Genomic DNA, 19,888 nt, shown 5'->3' with positions numbered 1-19,888 from the left:
GGTTCGCAGCCCAATTCGTAACCACTACACTACCAGAGCTCCTTTTGGCTACTATTAACATCTTAAAAAGATTAAGTCTTCCAATCCATGATCATGGAAGACCTTTCTATTTATTTGCCTACTTTAAAGTATTTTAGCAGTATTTTATAATTTTCATTGTATAAATTCTTCACATTCCAGGTTAAATTTATTCCTAGCATTTTATTCTTAGATGCTATTTTAAATTATATTTCCCTTTCATATTTCTCACTGATGGTAAATAGAAACCAAACTGATTTTTGTTTGTTGAATTTGTACCCTGCCACTTTGCTAAATTCCTCTATTGGCTCTAGAAGTTTTCTTGCAGTCTCTGTAATTTTTATATACAGTTGTCCTTTGGTATGAGGGGGGTTGGTTCCAGGACCCTCATGGGTACTAGAATCTGTGGATACTTAAGTCCCTTCTATATAACATGGCATAGTATTTACATATAAATTACACACACCTTCCTGTATACTTTAAATCATCTCTGTTGTTGTTAAGCGCCATTGAGTCAGTTCCGACTTATAAGTGACTCCGTATAGGGTTTCCAAGGAACAGCCGGTGGGTTTGAACTGTCCATCTTGTGGTTTACAGTTCTACTAATAATATGTCCTGGTGTGGTGCTGTGGGATTAATTCGCTGGACTGCAAAATTGGTTTGAACTGCAAGGTTGGCACTTCAAACTCACCAACTGTATACAGGGTTGCTATGAGACAGAACTGACACAATGGCACTTAACAACAATAATAACAATATATAATACAATGTAAATGCTATGTAAATAGCCCTTATGCTCTGTTTTAGCCTATAGGGGATTGTTTTAATCACTTAATTGCTTCCTTTCCCCAAACTGGTTGAATCCATGGTTTCAGACTGCAGATAGTTGACTGTATGAGATCATACAACTTTTTCTTTTCTAATCTGAATACCATTTATTTCTTTTTCTTGCTCTTCTGACTTCTAGATTCATAACTTTTAACTTGTTTTATTTAAATTAAAGAAAAGTGACCATACTGATCCTTTATGATGATTTAGGTTTGAGTAGATGAACCATTTTAGATTTTGTAGGTCCTGGTGGTGAAGTGGTTAAAGCGCTTGGCTGCCAACCAACAGGTTGAGAACCCATGAGCAACTCCAGCAGAAAAAGATGTGACATGACAGGCTGCTTCTGTAAAGATTATAATCTTGTGAAGCTTCTAGTATCACCATGAATGGGAAACAACTCCGAGGGCAAGGGTTTGGTTTATACTGTGTTTGTTTTTTAAGGTTTTTATTGTGGATTGAGTAAAAGTTTACAGGACAGATCATCAATTTTACATTTAATAAAGCATACACCTTGTTTCATTACAATGATTATAATCCCCTCCTTGTACCATCAGTTAACAGTGTTTCTCCTTATTCACTTTAGCTTTTTTTTTTTTTTTTTTTAACACTTAGGCATCTATTACAATTTACACAACCAAAGGGCACTTTCTGCAAGTCTGCCTCTCTTCCCATAAATCTAGAGTCTTCAGCTGCTCCCGCTTTCCATGTCCCCCATCTCTGTCTCCAACTCTGGTGTCTCTGCTTCTCTGGATAAGGTCGCTCATTCCACTTGTGCTGTTCCCCTTTGATGATCCTAGGGTCCTTTGTTTTTGAACTGTAAGATTAACCACTCCCCTGTTTTTGTTATAAAACTTGTGACAGTTGCAATTAGTCGTGATAACAATTACTCACTATTGAATCATAAAACAACTCCTCATCTCTTTTAATCAGATCCCTCTAGACAAGATGAAAACTATTCAGTTGGGGACTGTTTCTTTCTCTATACACTATTAAACTAAGCTCCGCCTTGAAACCTTGTAAGCCAGTCACTTTGTGGCTATTTTGTTGTTGTTGTTATGTGCCGTCAAGTCGGTTCCTACCCATAGCGACCCTGTACAGGGTTTCCGAGGCTGTAAATCTTTACGGGAGTAGAAAGCCTCATCTTTCTCCCAAGGAGCGGCTGGTAGTTTTGAACTGCTGACTTTGGGGTTGTGCCTATTTATTGCCTCCTTATTTTAGCTCTGGTAGCATAGTGGTTATGAATTGGGCTGCAAGCTGCAAGGTCAGCAGTTCGAAAGTACCAGTGGGTTTGCGTAAAGATTTACAGCTGCCTCGGAAACCCTGTGTTGGGTCACTATAGGTCGGAACTGACTCCAGGGCATATAACAACAACATTTTAGGCAGCCAATGTCTAAGTTGCCTATCCTTACCCATATTAGCTGATCTCTCAGCTCTAGACTACTGTGGCTATGTCCTTGTCTATAGGCTCTGGTAGCGTAGTGGTTACGAATCGGGCTGCGAACCTTAAGGTCAGCGGTTTGAAACTACCAGCTGCTCCGCGGGAGAAAGATGAGGCTTTCTACTCCCGTAAAGATTTACACCCTGGGAAACCCTATACAGGGTCGCTATGGGTCGGAACCGACTCGATGGCACATAACAACAACAACATAGGCTCAAGTGTCCTCAAGTCTCACCATATTTTGGACCAACCAGCCCTCCTTCTTCTCTCTCTCATGTCCAGATCAATGTGGACCGCGGTTGAACTCAGCCCATTTCTTCATTGTTGCCTACCCGCCCCACCCTTATTCCGCCCACTTTTAATTAGAGTACACCTGCAGACTATGAACAAAAATTAAGGAAGTTTATTTTAAACCAAAAACCGAAATCACTGCCATCAAGTTGATTTAGAAGTACTGCTCAGGGTTTCTGAGACTGTAAATGTTCGTGGCAGCAGACAGCCTTATCTTTTCCGGCATTAAGTTTTGGAGTCAGTCCTTTCATACTGTTGAAGTCAGTGTAGGCCTGGCCAGGAACGTTAAAGTCCATCAATGGTGCTTTCCAACTGCAGGATACTAAAACTAACAATAGCTCAAGTCTTCCTCTAGGCTGGCCCTGACAGTAGGGCAGATGTGTGTTAATTTTCAGGCCTTGACATCGCTTCCAAGGAATTTAACTCCTCCTCTTTGGCTGGAAAGTAAAAACAACTCCCCTATTCCCGCCCTTCTGTACCCCTCGCCTCTCTTGGGTACTCTCCTATTACAGAAGTTCTGATTTTTCCTAGAGAGCTAGAGAAAGTCAGGAACCCAAAGTGGACTTTTGTTACCTGCTTACTTTTCTGGTAGAATACCAGAAAAGAAATGACACTTTGGAATTGGTCTTCCAGAGAGAAAGGACAAATATATCCCAGAGAACTCGAGCGTCCGCGTTTGCCACCAGGTTTGATTAGCAAGGACTGGCCCAGGGAAAGCGGAGGCGGGGCTGGGGGCCTCGGGTCGAGCCTGAGACAAAGAGGTTCTGGCTGCCGCAGTGGAGAGTGGAAGGACGCCTTAGGGTAACTGGTCTTTACGCTCACAGCTGGCACTCAGTGAAGTCTCTTTCTGCAGAAGGGAAGGTGGGTGGGCTCAGCGGGCCAGGCGGGAATAAGGCCTGGAGGGGAGGGGGCGCAGGTCGGAGGGGGGAGGGGGGGGCGCTGTGCCGCTGTCACGTGGTCTCCACCGCAGGGTTGGGGCTGTTCTTCCGGGTTGTAGGCGCAGCACAAGTGGGGCTGGAGCCCGGGTCAGCCAGCGCGGCGTCCCCTCGCGGCATCAACTCGCGGCCGGTGGCGCCGCGCACAGCCGCCCAGTCTCCCAGCCCAGGTGAGCGGCGCAGCGCCGGCATCGTAGGCAGCCTGAGTGCACGTCTGGGGTACAGCCCGGGAAAGGGTGCGGGGCTCAAGCTGACGACCCCAGCCCCAGCGGGGAAGGAGACCTGTCAAGGAAAAGAAGGGGGCCGGTCGGCAGTGCTAGCCAGAAGACCACGGCCCCCACTGTGAGGCCGAGGGACATCTCAGGGAAGGCCACTGGAGCGAGGCATTGGCAAGGAAGTAAAACCATGCCTCTTAGATCCCCTTTTCTGCTTCCAGTTGGGGTGACGTGGAAGTGTAGGGGCGGTGGAATTCGGGAACTGAGTCCCTGCAGGGGGCAGGGAACGAAGCACCAGCTTTACAGTTGCAGATCTGGGAGATTTGAGGGGCGTCGGACGTTGTATGGGGTCATTTAAGCCTGCCAGACGGCAATAGGGAGGTCATAGAGGACTCTCGTTAGGGGGTACAGAGGAGGCAGCTTTGGATGCCTGAAAATTGTGCTTGAACCCTGAGGGAGTCAGAGTGAGTACTTAAGTAGAAACAAAGTTGGCATGCAGAAGTTGTGAGTGTTTGTGGGGTTGGGGTGGTGGTGATTGCAAGCTGTTGCAAGGGCTGCGGCTGATGAGGGGTGAGAGGCAGGGGGGAGAGCAGCCTGGGCTGGGCAGATTCAAACTTGGGAAAAGGAATGACTATTATGCAGCCTTGGCCAATCGGCTTCCTGGGGAGGTTATAAATAGCGGTTCCATGCAGCTGCCTGTCCTGTGGCAATTTAACTGCCTAGGGAGGGGCTGCAGTAGGGCCAGGGGCCAGGGCACCAGTGGCTTTGTGCCAAGTCTCTCCACCTGACAGCCAAAACTTCTGTAGGGTATAATGTCCTTGTTGGTGTGCCATGCTCTGATAGCGTGACTTGTTTATGGCTGCACTCGCCCTTTATTTGCCCTGTGGTGCAAGGCAGTCCATAAAAGGGGGTCTATTAGTGCAGAGTCTTGAAGGACACATTATTTGGGCAGTGGGACGTACGTGAGTGTCTACATGCCCGTTTTATTTAAAATATTCCTTTTTTCTCACATCCACTTGTTTTCATACCTGTTATTTATTATTATTATTAATTAAATCAGAAAGTTTAGGATGACTTATCAACAGGTATGCTCAGGCTGCTCACCCCCCTTAGCTGATGGAATCAGTTTTTCAGAAGGTTACACAAGCATTTCCTTTTCAAAGGAATTTTCTTGAAACTCCATAGAGAATGTGTTCAATAGGTACCCAAGCTTTAGGTTATCTGGTGGTAATTATTCATTCATTCATCCAACAAATATTTGTTGATTTCTATTTTGTGCACAGCACTTGGCCAGAGGTAATACCAAAGTGAAAAATAATAAAATCTAGCAAAGATATTGTCCTTATACTGTTGTAAGAATTTGTATGTATTAACCAACTTTATCCCCTCACCCATCATACTCTCTGGATACTGTTATTATCTCCACTTTAAAGATGAGGAAATCAGGTACAGAGAAGCCTTTGTGTGATTTGCCAAGGTTACATAGCTAATAAGTTGTAAAGTGGAGGCTTCCAGGCCACACTGACTCCAGAGTTCACTCTCCTAACTTTTATGGTTATCTTCCCTTTCGGGGTCATGTGAGTGCTCACAAAGATTTTAATATCTTATAGGTATAGTTACTTAAATCAAATCCCAAACTAGACCCACTGTTATGGAGTTTGTTCTGACTCATAGCAGACCATGCTTGTCAGAGTAGAACTTGTTCCTAGGTAATGCAATGATTGATTTTTTGACAGATTGTTAGGCCTTCCTTTTGAGGTGCCTCTGGGTGGATCAGAACTTCCATCCTTTCAGTCAGCAGCCAGTCTTTCAGTTAGTTGCTAAGGGTGTTAATTATTTCTTCCCCCAAGGACTCCTTGGTACCTAAATAACTTGTATTAATTGACCATATGAATGAAATTTTTTTCAGTTTTGAGTTATAAAGTTTTCCCCTATTCTAAATAATAGAAGCCCATGGATAATAAAACGGCAGAGACCTTTAATGAAGACAAAAGAAGCATGACAATTAAGATGGAATACTACCCTTGGTGTAAACGTGTACCTGGAGTTAGAAAACCAAAAGGGAAGGACATGCTCAGCATTTCACAAGCTGAAAGAACTGAGAGAAAAATTCAAGTGTTGAATTTGAACAAAATATTGAATAATGCAGAAAGCATCAAAAGGAGATGGAAGGAATACAGAGTCACTGTACCAAAAAGAAATGGATGATGCTCAACCATTTCAGGAGGTTGTTGTTGTTAGGTGCCAAATCATAGCAACCCTATGCACAATAGAACAAAACACGGCCTGGTCCTGGGCCAACCTCACTATTGTTGCCACGCTTGAGCCCATTGATGCTGCCACTTTGCCAATCCATCTTGTTGGGGATCTTCCTCTTTTTCTCTGACCCTCCACCATACCAAACATGATATCCTTTTTCAGTGACTGGGCCCTCATGGCAATATGTCTGAAGTATGAGAGACGAAATCTGGCCATCCTGGCCTCCAAGGAGCACTTTGGCTGCACTTTTTCCAATACAGATCTGTTTGTTCTTTTGGCAGCCCATGATACTTTCAACATTCTCCTTCAACACCGCAACTCAGATGCATCAATTTTTCTATGGTCTTCTTTATTCACTGTCCAGCTTTTGCATGCATATGAGGTTATTGAAAACACCATGAATTGGTTCAGGCGCACCTTAGTCCTCAAGCTGACATCTTTGCTCTTCAACACTTTAAAAAGGTCTTGTGCAGCAGATTTGCCTAATGTAATACATCATTTGATTTCTTGGCTGCTGCTTCCATGAGTGTTGGTGGCTGAGCCAAGAAGAATGAAGTCCTTGACAACTTCAATCCTTTCTTTGGCAATTGATAAGAATGTTTTTTATTGGTCCAGTAGTGAGGATTTTTGTTTTCTTTACATTGAAATGTAACCCATATCGAAAGCTGTGCTCTTTGATCTTCATCAGTAAGTATTTTAAGTCCTCTTTACTTTCAGCAACCAAGGTTGTATCATCTGCATATCACAGGTTGTAGCATATGATTAAGAGCCAATGGTGCTGAAGGAAGAAGTTCATGGTGTACTGAAGGTATTGGCAAAGAACAAGGCACCAAAGTTAATGGAGTACAAATTGAAATATTTCAACAAACTAATGCAGAACTGGAAGAACTCACTCATTTATGCCAAGAAATTTGGAAGACAGCTACCTGGCCAACTGATTGGAAGAGATCCATATTTGTGCTCATTCCAAAGAGAGGTAGTGCAATGGAATGTGGATATTATTGAACAATGTCATTAATATCACATGCAAGTAAAATTTTGCTAAAGATAATTAAAAAACAGCTGCAACTGTACATTGACAACGAACTTCCAGAAGTTCAAGCCAGATTCAGATAAGGACGTGGAAATAAGAATATCATGGCTGAAGCAGAGAATCCAGAAAGTTTTTTTATCTGTGCTTTGTTTGACTATGTAAAGGCTTTCGACTGTTTGGATCATTACAAGATATGGACAACATTGCAAAATAAGCATTCCAGAACACTTAATTATGCTCATGAGGAACCTGTACATAGACCAAGAGGCACTCAGTCAAACAGAACAGTAGGACACTGAATGGGTCAAAATCAGGAAAAGTATGTGCCGGGGTTGTATTCTTTCACCATACTTATTCGATCTGTAGCTGAACAAATAATCTGAGATGCTGGATTATATGAAGAAGAACTTGGCCTCAGGATTGGAGGAAGGCTCATTAAGACCCTGCAATATGCAGATGATGATTCAACCTCGCTTGTTGAAATAATGCTTATGATGAAGATCAAAGACCACAGCCTTCAGTATGGGTTGCATCTTAATGTAAAGAAAACAAAAATCCTCACAACTGAGTAATAATTTACATCATGATAAATGGAGTAAGGATTGAAGTTGCCAATGACTTCACTTTGCTCAGCTCCACCGTCAACACTCATGGAAGCAGCAGTCAAGAGATCAAACTATTAGGCACATGGCTGCACAAGACCTCTTTAAAGTATTCAAGAGCAAAGTTGTCAGTTTGAGGACTAAAGTGGGCTTGATTCAAGCCATGGTATTTTTAGTAGACTCATATGCATGTGAAAGTTGGAAATGAATAAGAAAGAAGAATTGATGCATTTGAGTTATGGTGTTGGAGAAGAATATTAAAAGTATCATGGACTGCTGGAAGAACAAACAAATCTGTGTTGGAAAAAGTACAGCTAGAGGGCTCCTTAAAATACAAGATGGGCAGATTTGTCTCTCATACTTTGGACATATTATCAGGAGGGAGGACTAGTCCCTGGAAAAAGACATCATGCTTGTAAGTGGAGGATTAGAGAAGAAGAGGGAGACCCCCAACGAGATGGATTGGCACAGTGGCAGCAACAAATGACTCAAGCGTAGCAGCAATTGTGAGGCTGTCACATGACCTGAGTGGTGTTTTGTTCTGTGCATAGGGTCCCTATGAATTGGAACTGAATGGAAGCACTTGACATCAGTAACAACAGAAACCCCACGATAGATAGATAATTCACATATTCTCTAGACATCTTTCAGGGCCATTTATATTTTATTTAGGTTTAGATCTTGCCCACAAGATCAAGAGATAAACTATCTCTTGATCACTGCTGTGTATCTACAGCTTGAATCATGTGGCATTTTTGGGAGAATTTGCCTCTGAAAGACCTTGGCTTATTGATGTATGGTGCCCCTGCCAGGGACCTGTTCAGCATCAGATTACTGTACTATTTTCCAAGTAGGGGAGGGCAGATTTTCCAGACATCAGGCCATGACATTGGACTTGAACTTTAAAGCCTTGCAAAGTCTTATCTAATCATTAAATTAATAGAGCTGAAAGGGACCCTTCAAACTTGCTCTTTTTATACATGAACAGACTCTGAGACCCAGAAAGATTTAAATCATACAGGGAGTGAGTGGCAGAATTACACCAAACTCTATCTCTGTTATAGCTAGTAGCTTCATTGTTTTGCTGAAGATGTCTGAGTAAGATTTGTCAGTCCCATTAAAACTGTATTGTTCAGGAGGTTGACTGGCCCAAGAAAAGAAACTAGGGTAAGTGGGAAGGTTGGAAAAGGACTAGGCAGTTCAGTAATGGTAGAAAAAACTTTCCGTCAGGACAAGACTTTTATACATCTTTGTATCTTACTCAGTTCTTGGCATAGAATCAGTGAATGTGTGACTGAATTTTAAACTCATTTTCTCTATGTATTCAGCTATGAATAATCCAAGAAGTGACCTGTGAATGAATGAGGAGTTTTTTTGTTTGTTTGTTTTGTTTTTTGACTCAGGACTGAAAGTAAATAACCTGTGTAGAAATGCTCTGAAAATGTAAAACTTGCTATTCAAATGCAAATACATTTTTATTGCATTCCTGAACACACCTGGCTTGCTTCTTCTTCCATAAATTTTTCCCCTCCCTTTTCTAAGGTCTCCCAGAGGACAAGATTGTCTTTGTTCCCTTGACTTTTCTTATGTCCAAGTTTTGAGACCAATTCCAGTTTGATTCTGTAGCTGTTCCTAATGGCTGTGCCTGGGAAACTCCCACTGACCGTTTTTTGAATTAAATGGCATATTAAGAATAAACCACCTGGATTGAGGATTTCCATTAACAATGCTGTTTAATGCTATTTGAAAAAAGTTACTTCAGGGAGCGGGTGGTAGCACTTCTGAAATAGACCCTTTTAGCTCTGGAGTCTGGGGGTGTACTTATGGAGTCTTCTTGGAGCCAGGGGCTGGATCCCACAAGGCCCTAATGATGGGCAAAACCTAATGGCGTTAGCTTGGCTTGATGTATATAGTCCCAGGGTTCCTGTTTCTTCTCATCTTTGAGAAGTTTGGAAATTGTAGGGGTGGTAGGAGTGACTTCCATGTGTCTGGGGAGGCTGCCAGAGAGCAATGGAGGAAGCCTCTGAAGTCTCAACAACAAAGACCACTGGTACTTCATTCAGCCAGCCAGAGTAACTAGAGTAGGACAAAATGTGGGCACTGACCAACTTGTCAGAACCACCAACAGAAGAGTTCCTAGTCATGCTCACATCTGCAAATATAAGCCTACTGTGATATAGACACCATGGACTTTATTTATATTTTTTGTGGTAGCGTCATATCTTATGTATGGGTGTTAATTTCCTTGAGACTTGACAAACATGTGTTTTGTGTTCATTCATTCATCCTCAGTTCAGGAGGTCTCATAGCATGAACACAGGGTCTGACTGCTGAATAGGATACCACTGCTTTCTGTACAGGGTGGCAGCAGAGTGCAAGCTACTGTGGTACTGTATAGTGTTTTAGACCATTAAAGGGAAGTTCATAGGTAACTTTGATTATGTTTTTCCTTGACATTGGCTTAGAGGATACTGTTCATATATACTCCAAGTTATTGCAATGTATCCATTTTTTATTTTTTATTAAGAGTTCCAGCTACATTAAGGATTAAATAGACTTATGTGACCTGGCCTTGGAATTGCACAGTGATTTTATGTGGGAAAATGGATTTGAAGTTTTAAATACCTGCATTGGAACCAAATGTTTGAAGCATCTTCTGAAAGTAAAGAATTTGGTAAATACAGAATTGCATTTTTAGCTAGAATAAAACTTTTACATTCCAAGCTCTTTGTTTTAATGTTCTTGATGTAAAAAGGCAAATGATATCTTTCTTGTCATATAAACATTTTATTTTCTCCTCCCTTAGTGATTGACCTTGAAGGAAATTGGGGATTCAGAAACTGAGAGCTCATATCAACATGGCAAACCTATTGAAGACAGTGGTGAATGGCTGTTCATGTTCTTTATTTAGCAATTTGGGATCTAGTAAGATTCTACCTGGGAAGAAGAATTTTGTACGAACATTTCACACTCATCAGGTGCTGTGGTGTAAAGCCCCTGGGAAACCAGGTAAAGTCTCACCTCAGTGTATGTAAATCAAACCTTTAAGTCGTGTGAGTGAATAGAGCTAATGGAGAGAAATAAAAGAAAAAGTCATAAGGTTTTAAAGCCTGGTGCTTGTTAGTAATCATTTAAAATTAAACACCAGTGAGTGCTTTTAAAAATATTTTCCATTTATACAAGTTCCTGATACCAGCAATAATAGGAAAAAAAAAAAGATTAAAAAAAGCGAAACTAATTGAAATATACTAAGAAGCCCAGTGCTCATAGAAACTGTTTTTTCTATGTGGTTCTTCCTCTTTCCTAGTCAGTCTTATGGGAATTATTCCATATATGGCTCATATATGCTCATGAATAAGAATTAGGAAGTAAGTGTTTTAATTGCTCTATAATAGATTCCAGGTTCAGTAAATGGCAACTTTATCTTGGTTGCTCAGGACAGAAATCCTGGAATCATCTTAAATCATTGTAGTAGGTGTTGGCCAGCTGTTACGCATGTCTCTCCTCTTCTCAGCGTTGTCATTGTTATCTTGTTGGTGTCATGTGTGTCACCTGGATTATGGCACCTAGTCTCCTAAATGTCCTCTGTGCTTTTCACCTCTGCTCCCCCTACAGTCTTAGTACAACAGAATAATCCTTTAAAAACATAAGATCTTGTCACTTCTCTACTCAAAATTTGCCACTAGTTTCCCTGCTCATACAGAGTAAGAGCTAAAGTATTCCAGTGGCCTGTAAGGCCTTCCCAGATATGATCCCCAGTTGCTTCTGTTCTGGGGCTGCAGAGGCTAAAAGGAGGCCATTGTAAACAGAGTGAGAGTCCTTTAAGAAGTCTCACCCAAAGTCCCCCTCAGCACAGCTTTCTACACTTCACGGGCTAGAACTCAGAGATGTGGCTGTAACTAGCTGCCAGGGAGGTGCAGACATTTAGCCTTTTATATCAGATGGCAACAGACCTAGCCAAAAATAGATTTCTGTTACTGCTACTAAGACAGAGGAAGAGAATGTACCTTTTGGGGCTAGTCAGCAAATCTTTGACATATGGGTATGTTCAACAAAGATAATTATAATGTACACAATCCTGCAGTAACAATGATGCGTGACATCAGGCTGAATGGAAGTGTAAGGGAGAGGAGGTACATATGCATATACGCGACCTTTACCTTTACTGCAAACATAACCATGAATGTGGTGAAGCACACAGGGAGCAAAGTTATGAAAATTTCTTAGACATTACCAAACACTTAGAGGTTTGCTGGGCCTGGGGCTCTCAGGACCATAGTCTCAGGGGACGCCATGGTCGATTGACGTAGCATATTCCACAAAGACAATGTTCTACGTCCTACTTTGGTGGGTAGCAACTGAGATTTTAAAACCTAACCATCTAACTAACAGTAACCTTTCTCTGAAAAAATTCTATACTCTTTGATTTACTCCATGTCAAAATGCAGTTTTGTCATCCTCAGGAGGCTGAAATAGTGTTCCTTTTCAGTGTCCTTTGAGTTCACACAACATCAGAGAAGTCTCAAGGGGAAAGATCAGGGTTGTATGGTGGATGGGGTAGGGTTTTTTTAATGAAATTGACCTAGGACAGTCCTTGCTATCCTCAAAGAACAAACAAGTGCATTGTTGTGATGGAAAATAAAAATTCCTCATGGGCGGGGTGTGTGTGTGTGTGTGTGCCGGAGAAGTCCAGTGTACTAATGGACCACTAACATCAGTGTTCCCAACCCTGAGATAAAGAAGAACTAGATGATGCCCAGTTACTACTACCAACTGCTTTGAAAGGGATCATATTAGAAGGTCCTAGATAAAGTGAAAGAAAATGTGGAACAAAACTCAAAATCTTAAAAAGACCAGGCTTACTGGTCAGATAGGGATTGGTGAAACCCTGAGGGTGTGGTTCCACACCTTCTGGTCTGACACTAAATTTAACCCTGTAACTCATTTTTCTGCCAAGCAATAGATAAGTATATAGGGAACAAAAACACTGGTAAGGTACACACATTGTAGAATCGTCAACCATTTGAGTTACAAGGACAGCATTTATCCATGGACAAAGTTCGGAAGAATTGGGAAATAAGGAGGAATGGAAACATGGAAGAAGTGGGATAAATGATTTTGCAATCATTGTGTTGAAATGAAGTAGATTTGTTGAAAGTAAAACTGATGTTCTGCTTACAAACCTCCACTCAATTCGTAATAAAAATTTTTTTAAAAGCCTCTTTTACAAAGATGTTGCTGAAAGTGAACTAAAGGCAAAGCAAAGGCATTGAAGGCCAAGAAGGCAGTACTGAGGCATCCAAATCCACACACAAAAAAAGGTCCACACGTCACTCATCTTCCTGCAACCCAAGACACTAAGAATACAAAGGTAGCCCAGATATCCTTGGAAGAGCACCCCCAATAACCACTATGCCATCATCAAGTTCCTTCTGACTACTAAGAAGGTAACAACACACTTGTACTCATTGTGGATGTCAAGGCCCATATGGACCAGATCAAACGGGCAGTATATACAGCCCTATGACAACGCTGTAACCAAGATCAACCCCTTGATCAGGCCTGATGGAGAAAAGAAGGCATGTGGTTGCTTGGCTCCTGACTGGTGTTTTGGATGTTGCCAACAAAATTGGGATTATCTAAACTGAGTCCAACTGGCTAATTCTAAATAAAAATTTTTCCAATAAAATAAAAAAGTGAAAAAAAAATCTTTGCTATCTAAAATAATGCCCATCTTCATTATTTAAGTTTGTAGAGTGTTTGTCAGTGTGTTACGCCATGTTAATGTACTGCTGCAACTGCTTTTGAATTATTTTCAGCAAAATTTTACTTGTGTGTGTTATTAATGATACTTTAAAATAATTTCTTCACTTTGTTGGATTACCTTTCTTTGGAATGGGCACAAATAATGAATTTCTTCTACTCAGTTGGACAGGTAACTGTCTTCCAAATTTCTTGATTTGGAAGAGTAAGCACTTCTAGTGTTGTGTTGAAATAATACCAGTTTGTTCAACTGGTATTTGTCAATTCATGGATGCTTGTTTTTTGGCAATACCTTTAGTGCAGCTTGGACGTCTTCTTTCAGTACCATTGGTTCTTGATCACATGCTACCTCCTGAAATGGTTGAACACTGGCCAATTATTTTTGTGAGTGTTTATTCCTTCCATCTTCTTTTGATACTTTCTATGCCATTTAGTATTTTGCTCATAGAATCCTTTAGTTTTTCTATTCAAGGCTTGAATTATTCTTCTAGTTCTTTTAGCCTGAAAAGTGCTGAGCTTGTCCTTCCTTTGGTTTTCTAACTCCAACTTTTTCCACATTTCATTGTGATACTTTAGTTTGTCCTTTCAAGCCACTTTTGAAATCTATTCAGGTCTTACTACATTGTTTCTTCCATTTGCTCTAGTGACTTTATGCTTAGTGGCAAGTTTCAGAGTCTCTTCTGACATCCATTTTGGTCTTTTCTTTCTTTCCTGCCTTCTCAGTAACCTTTGGGTTTCTTCTGTGTGATGTCTTTGATGTCATCTACAACTCATCTAGTGTTCAGCCATTAGTGTTCAGTGTGTAAACCTGTTATTAAGATGGTCACTAGTTGAAGTTGAAGTTGAAAATTAAGACAAGTCCAAGAACAAAAATCCAACCTTGAGTGTGTTATTGTTTGGTGCTCATGGCGATCCTATGCACAAAAGAGCATTGCCGGGTTCTGTGTCATCTTCACAATTGTTGTTAGACTTAAGTCCACTGCTGCTACCATTGTGCCACTCCATCTCTTTGGGGGTCTTCCTCTTTGTTGCTCAACCTCCACTTTACAAAACAATGTCCTGTCATCCCTCAGCTTTATATTTACTGATGACATTGAGCTTCTCCTTTGTTCTTTTCTATAGATGTAGTCTATTTCTTGGGTATTCCATTTGATAAGGTTCACATGTGTAGTCCACGTGTATGATCACTGTTTATGTTATTGAAAAAAATCATTGGACTTGCACAATTCTTTATGTGATCCTTATTTATTTCCAACTTTAACATTACAATGACCAATAATTATCAGTGCATCTTAATTACATGTGTGATCAGTTTCAGACTACAGAAGTTGGTAACAATGCTATTGCTGTCAAGTGCTGTTGAATTGATTCTGATTCATAGAGACCCTGTATAGGGTTTCCAAGGAGCAGCTGGTGGGTTTGAACTGCTGACTTTGTGGTTTGCAGTCCAGTGCCAATCCTACAGTACCACACGAAGAATTAAATTTGAATAATAGTTGCATTGACTGCTATTCCTTTAGGCCTATAGATATCCTATCACTGACAGTGTTGTACTTCAGGATAGATCTTGAAACATCTGTTTTGATGATGGATGCAAAGGTGTTCCTCTTCAATTTGTCATGCTTGGCATAGTACACTATATGATGGTCTGATTCAAATTGGCCAATACCAGTCACTTTCTGATTGTTTTTAGGTACCATCGAGTTGGTACCAACTCATAACAGAATGAAGCACTGCCTGGTCCTGGGCCAACCTCACAATTGTTGCCACACTTGAGCCCATTGATGCTGCCATGTTGCCAATCCATCTCGCTGGGGTCTTCCTCTTTTTCTCTGACCCTCCACCTTACCAAACATGATATCCTTCTCCAGCGACTGATCCCTCCTGACAATATGTCCAAAGTATGAGAGACGAAGTCTGGCCATCCTGGCCTCCAAGGGGTATTCTGGCTGCACTTCTTCCAACACAGACCCATTGGTTTTTTTGGCAGCCCATGGCACTTTCACTATTCTCCTCTAACACCATAACTCAAATGCATCAATCTTCTACGGTCTTCCTTATTCACTGTCTAACTTCTGCATGCATATGAGGTTATTGGAAATACCATGGCTTGGGTCAGGCACACCTTAGTCCTCAAGCTGACATCTTTGTTCTTCAACACTTAAAAAAGGTTTTGTGCAGCAGATTTGCCTAATGTAATACACTATTTGATTTCTTTTTTAAAAATTTTTTTTATTGTGAATTGAGTGAAAGTTTGCAGCGTAGATTATCAGTTTCACATTCAACAAATCTTATATTTTGGTTCATTACAATGATTATAATCCTCTCCATATACTATCAGTTAACAGTATTTTTCTCTATTCACGTTAGCTCTTTTTAAAAAAAACACTCAGGCAAATATAATAATTGAAACCACCAAAGTTCACATTCTGTAAGCCTGCCTCCTGACCGTCAGCTCTCCGTCCCTCTCTTTCTATGAATTTAGAGTTCTCAGCTGCTCCATCTCGCCGTGTCCCCATCTCTGCCTCCATCTCTGGTGTTGCTGCTTCTCTGGATAGTGTCCTGCATTCCACTTGTGCTCTTCTCCCTTGATGGTACTACAGTCCTCTGTTTCTGGACTGTAAAATTAACTACTCCCATGTTTTTGTTATAAAACTTATACCTTTACAATTGTGACAGTTGCAACTAGCCGTGGTAACAATTACTCACTATTGAATCCTAAGACTTTTATCCCCATCTCTTTTCACCAGACCCATCTAGACAAGATGAAAACTGTTCAGTGGGGACTCTTTTCTTCCTCCTGTTTGATTTCTTGTCTGCTGCTTCCATGAGTATTGATGGTTGATCCAAGAAAAATGAAGTCTTTGACAACTTCAATCTTTTCTCCCTTGATGAAAATGTTGATTGGTCCAGTGGTGAGGATTTTTGTTTTCTTTACATTGAGATGCAATTCATACTGAGGGCTATGGTCTTTGATCTTCATCAGTTAGTATTTTAAGTCCTCTTCACTTTCAGCAAGCAAGGTTGTATCATCTGCATATCGCAGGTTATTAATGATATTAATATCAATCCTGATATTATGTTTTTCATCATATAACCCAGTTCTTGAATTATTTGCTCAGCATACAGGTTGAATGTTGTTGTTAGGTGCCATCAAGTCAGAACCGACTCATAGCGACCCTATGCACAGCAGAAAAGGTATGTGACAGAGATGTATTATTTCACCATACTTATTCAACCTGTATGCTGAGCAAATAATAAGAGAAGCAGGGTTCTATGAAGAAAAACGTGGCATCAGGATTGGAGGAAGACTCATTAACAACCTGCGATATGCAGATGATACAATAGGTTGAATAAGTATGGTAAAAGAATACATCCCTGTCACACACCTTTTCTAATTTAAAAAATTTCAGCTCATTGTATGTAGAATATTGGTCTTCAAGAATTTCGTTTCAGGCTGACTCTACTTTGAAGAAGCATTTCTTCCCCAGTCATATTTTGAGTACATTCCAACCTGAGGGGCTCATCTAATGCTAATATAGCAGATAATTTCCGCAGGTACCCATAGGATTTTCACTGGCCAGTTTATTTTCAGAAGTAGATCACCAGGTAGTGCCTTCTAGTTTGTCTTAGTCTGGAAGCTTTTAACTGTGGTGCTACTTCTGGCGTTTGAAATAATGATGGCATAATTTCTAGTATCTCAGAAACATGCAAGCCACCATGTATGATAAACTGACTGAAGAGTGATGGGAGTTTAGACTGCAAGTGTGGCTTTCCTAAATTCCATAAATCTTAAGGAAAAGCAGATACTTTTTGTCAAGAACATCTTTTTGTGCCCACATGTTGATTAGAACAGCGGAAAAGACTGATATCCTTTAGTTAAAGTGGACCTGTGTTATATTGTCCCTTTTGGGTTACAACAGAGACACATTATATTTTGTGATGAGGATTTATTGGATGGATTTTTGAAAAGTGTAGGAGCCCAGGTGCCCAGAAGATTTGATGCATTTGACTTATGGTATTGGAGAAAAATATTGAAAGTACCATCATGGACTGTCAGAAGAATGAACAAATTTGTTTTGGAAGAAGTATAGCCAGAATGCTTCTTAGAAGCCAGGATGGCGAGACTTCATCTCTCATACTTCGGACATGTCAAGAGAGACCAGTTTCTGGGAAGGACATCATGCTTGGTAAACTGGAAGATCGGTGAAAAATGAAGACCCCCAGCGAGATGGATTGGCATAGTGGCAGTAGAAATGGGCTTAAGCATAACAACTCTGAGGCTGACACATAGTCAGCTAGTGTTTCTTTCTGTTGTCTTTAGAGTTCTATGAGTTGTAATCCACTCTATGGTACCTAACAACAATAGGGAGCCCAGGAAACCTCTCACCTTCTCAGAGAAGTGCAATATTTGTCTGTATTCCATAGCTATGCTAACATGAACCATTGTTTTTGCCACTGTTGCTTTGATTACCTTATCACCTTTATTATTATGGCTTTTACACCACTCTGCTCTTTCTGCGGGTCCTCCATTCAAATTCTCTGAGAGAGAATCTGATTATGGTAAGTAATGACTTGTCTATATGGAGTGCCCTTGGGCATAGTCTCTGTACATGGTCATCTTTTAAATGCTGGTTTTCCTCATGTGTAGTCTGTAGATGATCATTTTGACTCAGTTAATAAGCCCTGGTCTAATAAGTTGTGGCTAGGTTTGCAGTGTCTCAAGATATAACTCTTGGACATCTGTGAGGAATTGTCTTTGGCCAAATTGCCAAGGGCGGAGACTTTGGATGTAACATGCCGTACTTCTAGTTCAGAGCTGTTCCTAATAAGGACTCATTACTTCTGTTGTCCTTAAAGACAGGGAGACCATAACCCTAGAGGGTTAGAAGGTGAGTTTGGATGCTGAGTGGTCTCTCGATTGTATTTTCCTCTACAAGTAATCCATTCTAATCATATTCCTTGAGGAGGGCCATTTAGTTAAATAGAATATTAGAATTTTCAGAAGAGTGGGCAGAAAAATTAACCGTTTATCAAAAAGAAAGAGAAAAGAAAATCAAAGGACCCTGAATATGATCCAGGATCCAGGCACATTGTTTTGAATAGCAACTTGTCTGTGCAGCATATTTTGAAAACCAGACTGCTCATAATCGTTTTTTAAAATGTGGTATTTAACAGATTTTTTTCTGTTATCCTTTTTTGTTTTGTTTTGTTTTGTAGGAATTCCATATAAACAACTGACTGTTGGAGTCCCCAAGGAGATTTTCCGGGATGAGAAGCGAGTAGCATTGTCGCCTGCAGGTGTTCAGGCCTTGGTCAAGCAGGGTTTCAATGTGATTGTGGAATCAGGCGCGGGCGATGCTTCCAAGTTCTCAGATGATCACTATAGAGCAGCAGGTGCTCAAATCCAAGGGGTGAAGGAAGTGCTGGCTTCTGATTTGGTGGTCAAAGTAATTATTCCCATCTCCTCCCCCCATTTACAGCATGCTGAGTTTTCAAAATCTTTTCATGGCAAAATGAAATGATGTCCTTGCTGGTGCTGTAACTGCTCATATTTTCAAAGGATGCTCTTTTCAAAGAAATGGTTGCATGTTAGGAATATTGTTTATGTTCCCATAGGACTTTTATCAGACATGTGATACATACGTATTTAAACATGAGAACAGGAAAAGTGATCTTCAGACATCTTTACATTTGCTATAGAGAAATTGCCTTTTTATTAGCTAGGGAAATCACCTATAGATGAGTATCTAAATTACTGTTAGAATGGAAAGAAGGCAAGGAGCTCAGCCTAGAGCTGTATGTAGAGTCACCTGAGCACTAGAAGGCACAGTGCTTTACACTGACATAAATGCTGTTTGTCTAGAAGGCATGGCTTCTGGAGAAAGCAGCATTGGACTCACTGACCAGTAGCTCCATTTACTATAACAACCTTAACATGTTGTGTGTATAATAGAAATCAGTATGATTGGATGGAGTCCTGGTATGGTGCTGTAGATTAAGCACTGGATTGCAAGCTTAGTTCGAACCACGAGATCAGCTGTTCAAACCCACCAGCTGTTCCATGGAAACCCTATACAGGGTTGCTATGATTGAGAACCAACTTGTTGGCACTTAACAACAACAACAACAACATAGGCTTGAATACAATTAAAGTCTAAAGTAAAAAAAATCATAAAAAGGAGGAAATTATATCGAGATCCAGCATAAGGTGATCTCTTTGAGTTTGCACCGACTTGAAGGCACTTAACAACAATGACTCAGCTCTGCCTCAGCAACCATGTATAGAGTTTCCAAGGAGTGGGTTTGAATTGCAGATCTTGCGGTTAGCACTTCAGTGCTTATTCTACAGCACCACACCAGGACTCCAAGGTGATTATTAGAGTTGAACATTAAACTCTTGAGTCTCTTACAACCAAGGCAAAAAGAGAAGTATAGATGAGTCTAATTGTCAAGTTAAAAAGCAGCTATTTTTGGATACATTGGCTTTGTCCTGCATTCCGTTC

At 40.8% G+C, this 19,888-nt stretch overlaps 1 protein-coding gene and 1 pseudogene across 1 annotated transcript in view; one reads left to right on the top strand and one right to left on the bottom strand.

Annotated features, from left to right (window-relative positions):
* Positions 1 to 3,702, bottom strand: part of LOC102815467 — a 60,483-nt pseudogene extending 56,781 nt beyond the window's left edge.
* A 6,723-nt stretch (positions 3,703 to 10,425) lies between these two features.
* Positions 10,426 to 19,888, top strand: part of NNT (nicotinamide nucleotide transhydrogenase) — a 200,293-nt gene continuing 190,830 nt past the window's right edge. The window contains exons 1-2 of the mRNA XM_006865749.1: positions 10,426 to 10,628; positions 18,603 to 18,832. Coding sequence (XP_006865811.1) covers positions 10,478 to 10,628; positions 18,603 to 18,832 — 381 coding nt within the window. The 5' untranslated portion in view covers positions 10,426 to 10,477. The remainder of the gene's footprint in view (positions 10,629 to 18,602; positions 18,833 to 19,888) is intronic.

This window comes from Chrysochloris asiatica, unplaced genomic scaffold (genome assembly GCF_000296735.1).
Source record: "Chrysochloris asiatica unplaced genomic scaffold, ChrAsi1.0 scaffold00082, whole genome shotgun sequence".
Taxonomy (NCBI): domain Eukaryota; kingdom Metazoa; phylum Chordata; class Mammalia; order Afrosoricida; family Chrysochloridae; genus Chrysochloris; species Chrysochloris asiatica.
The sequence above is the reverse complement of the archived record's forward strand: the minus strand, read 5'-3'. Positions and strand labels throughout refer to the sequence as shown.